General features: G+C 48.7%; 1 protein-coding gene across 1 annotated transcript; it reads left to right on the plus strand.

The window, feature by feature from the left end:
- Positions 1 to 566: 566 nt before the first annotated feature.
- LOC127304026 (1-aminocyclopropane-1-carboxylate oxidase homolog 1-like) lies at positions 567 to 1,392 on the plus strand. Its single transcript, XM_051334736.1, has one exon. It carries the CDS (start codon positions 712 to 714, stop codon positions 1,390 to 1,392), a length of 681 nt encoding a protein of 226 aa, XP_051190696.1. The 5' UTR covers positions 567 to 711.
- Positions 1,393 to 3,981: the final 2,589 nt, after the last annotated feature.

A 3,981-nucleotide genomic window follows, 5' to 3' on the forward strand; every position in this document is an offset into this window, starting at 1 on the left:
CGCTGGATCTCTGCCCGTCGACCTCGACCACGCCATTGCCGATCCAGCTTCCTCACTCGCAGCGCCTTCGCGAGCTCCCATCTCCCCTTCCCCACCTCCCGCACCAGACCGCCACCACCACGACCGCTCCCCCGCCTCCTCTCCCTCCTCATCCGTGCAGATCGCCAGCGTCAGCCTTCGATTCGCCTTGGATTTTGGTAGGAGCCTAGCTATCGGCGGTGAGCTCGGTGTGAGTGACTGTGGAGTTGGGAAGGAGGCAAGTGGCAGGGGAAGGCGTTCGCTCGACGCGTGGAGAGGCACACTCCGCGCCCCTGGCCCGCCATGGACGCGGATCGAGGAGATCCCGCCATGAACAGGACCTCGGGTCGGGCTCCTGGTGGAGTCGCCCAGGAGTCGCGAGGGCATGTTTCTCTTTTCGAAAAAATCGTCACTGGCCTCCCGGGCAGGGATCATGACCAGCAGCAAGCGAGCGATGAGGTTTCGCCGGAGGCGCGCAGTCGTGAGAGAAGGACTCTTTCCCGTCCACCGGAATCCCTCACACTCGGCAATAGTGCGCCGGCTCACGAAGGCTTGGCCATCCCGGTTATCGACCTTGGTGGTGACTCGTCGTGGACACCATCCCAGCGAGCAGAAGTTGTGGGCAGAGTGAAGGCAGCCACGGAGACGGTGGGCTTCTTCCAGGTGGTGAACCACGGCGTGACGAAGGCGGCCATGTCGCAGATGCTGGCTGCAGTGAGGAGCTTCCACGAAGAGTCAGGTGAGGCGAAGATGCCGTACCACACGAGGGACCGGGGCAGGCACGTGCGGTACCACAACAACTTCGATCTCTTCCAGTCGCCGGCGGCTAACTGGCGCGACACCCTGTACGTGGAGATGATGCCGACGGGGCCGGCGCCCAATGAGATCCCGCCGGCGTGCAGGGGCATCATGGAGGAGTGCACAAGTCTGGTGCAGGGTGTGGGCGGCACGGTGCTGGGGCTGCTGTCGGAGGCGCTGGGCCTCCAGCGTGGGCACCTGGAGCAGGAAGTCGGGTGCCTGGGGGGGCTGGTTGTCGTGGGCCACTACTACCCTGCATGCCCGGAGCCGCACCTGACCATCGGCACCACCAGGCACACCGACCCGAGCTTTTTCACAGTGCTCCTCCAGGACGGTGTCGGTGGCCTCCAGGTGCTCCTTCGGGACGGCGGCTGGGTGGATGTGCCTGCCGTGCCCGGCGCGCTGGTCGTCAACATCGCCGACTACCTGCAGCTCATCTCCAACGACAGGTTCAGGAGCGTGGACTACCGCGTGCTGTCCAAGAGCGTGGGGCCTCGTGTCTCGGTGGCCTGCTTCTTCCGAACGCACGGCGAGGCTGCGTCCAGGAGGGCGCAAGTTTTAAATAGCCGGCTATAGCCCCGCTATAGCCTTTCGAGCAAGGTGCGGCTAAAGGCATTCACGTGCTAAAAGGTGGCTATAGCCCCCTATAGCCTGGCTATAGCCTTTTTCGGAGGTCGCGGCTATATCCTATAGCCCGCTATTTAAAACAATGCCACAGCCCGATCGTCGCCGACGGTGACGCGAGCCGTCCTCGGTACAGAAGCGCGACGGTAGAGGAGATGGACAGGCAATACATGGCCAAGGGTCTCGACGGGCGTTCCACTGTTTCTGCCCTTGACCATTTCAGGCTCTGATCGTTGATCGATGATGATGGATGTAGTAAGTAGCCATACGTGCTGTGTTTGTGAATTAAATTCATGTATGGATTGTATGTGCTGTGTGTGTGACTCAGATTCATGCGTGGATTTGTATCCGTGTGTGCACTTTATTTCTTTTTGTTCTTTTCGATAGTGGTTGTTTTATTACTTGGTTTAAGTATTACTCTTGCCTCTAAGATGTAGAGAGTCGCTCAAGTTCAAAAGTATCAACAAATGAAAAAAAAAACAGATGCAATACAAGTAACCATCTCAGAAACTACATTACCACCTATAGTGATGGAGGGTCAATCCTAGACTACGTTGTCATTCATGTTGGATGAAAATATTGATCGCACTGTCCTTCAACCATGTAGACACCTTTATAAAAGATGGTGATCGATATTTTTTCTCTTATGTAGGTTATCCATGGAGGTCTAGAGATGACCATAAACTCAACGCCATAGCGAAGTATTCCAAGATGCTAACGAGGGACCAACAAGATCTCTTCTGAATGGTTCAACACCTTAGCGATCGTATCATCTTTGTGAGGCACAATATTGTATAGATCTAGATACTGTGGTCTCGGAATGTAGCATTACCTAGCCACTTATCACCCATAACTTTATTTTTGAACCATCCTTTATTGTGAACGAATCATATGAGAAGAAGAATTTCTTCGTTGCCACCAAGTCAGCCCAGAAGTGCGAGTATACCCGGTTTCCGATAAACATGAGACAATGCATGCGGGCCTATGTACTTCCTCTTTAGAAGAGTTTTCCATGCCCCGTCTTCAGTGAAAAACTTGAACAACCATTTACCTAGGAGGGCTCCTTGATCTTTAGTGACAAACTACATTTCATTTAACCAGTCGATATTTCTTTTTTATCACTATTTCCTTGCCAATAGAATATTGGTCGGAAACAATTCAATATTTGCCACACTCCTTTGGGTAGCCGGAACAAGGAAATTTTGTACTTAGTACGAAATTTATGAAAACCGATCTTCCACCAAGAGATAGTAATTTTCCTTTCCAATTACTTAGACGCTTTTGTAGCATTTTCTCGACATGTTTCCATTGAGTATTCGTTAGCCTCTGAAAATGTATCAAAATGCTAGCATAGCTGATAGGACACTAGACTTTCCCACAACCAAATAAATCAGCATAAAGGGTAACCTCGTCTTGGGCCTCACCGAAGGAAAACATTTCACTTTTGTGGCATTACTTCTATATTTCTTGATTTTTCAAGGTCATGTTTCATAAAGAGAATTCACCAACATATTGAAGAATTGATAATCCACCATCCATCGGGTGTGGAACTACTCCTTCAATTTGGCCACCGGTTTTTGCAAGCTCTTTGATTATGGCTAAAATATGAACTCCTATATCAAATATCACGGGGACAATAGATCGCCTTGGCTTAACCCTTTTTTCATGTTTGGAAGTATCTACCAACGTCATCATTGATTTTGATGGCCACACCTTCTCCAATAACAAAATTATGGATTAAAGTGTGCCACTCATCAGAAAATCTTTTCATTCTGAGTGTTCATTGAAGGAAATACCACTTGACCTAATCATACGCTTTTTTGCAGTCAATCATTAATATTATTCCATTCTGAGTTTTTGGGTGCAACTCATTAACTGTTTAATGTAGGGCTACTACTCCATCTAGGATATTTCTTCCTCGCATAAAAGAAGCCTGGGTGGGGGTGTATGATACCTTCCGTTATGATTATCGCATTGTAGTACTGTTCTTTTTCCTGAGATACCCTAGGTTTATCGAGCCCACGGGAATAATGCTAATGGCATAATATCAATGCAAACGAGATTTCATTTAGTTGTTGTTCCAGACCACTTTTTTGTTTCATCGGTGAACGGAAATAAGCTAGGATGAAGGTTTCACGTGCAGCTTTGCAAATATGGTTATGGGATTATAAATAAAATAATAAGCACACATGTAATGTATGTAATAATAAGGTACACAATGTAAAGGTGCGATGCATCCAAAGTACACCACGATCTGCGTACAATGGGCACCATGGATCTATTATCCTACCCTTTCCCCGAGCATCATTAGGCGACAAAGGTAATTAAGTAAATACAAAATAGACTTAGGATAAATGATGTCATCATTGATCCCTATATAGAAACTACACATTTGTACCTATGCTACTCTCACCGTGACGACATCGAAGTATGTGAATCGACACGTACCATTACCTTCATACCATTATCAACCCCACGAGTTTTGGGTACCTAAAAATCCAAGAGATTGGGATACGAAGACAAATGCAAGTAAATTGATCC

Source organism: Lolium perenne, chromosome 7 (genome assembly GCF_019359855.2).
Source record: "Lolium perenne isolate Kyuss_39 chromosome 7, Kyuss_2.0, whole genome shotgun sequence".
NCBI lineage: Eukaryota > Viridiplantae > Streptophyta > Magnoliopsida > Poales > Poaceae > Lolium > Lolium perenne.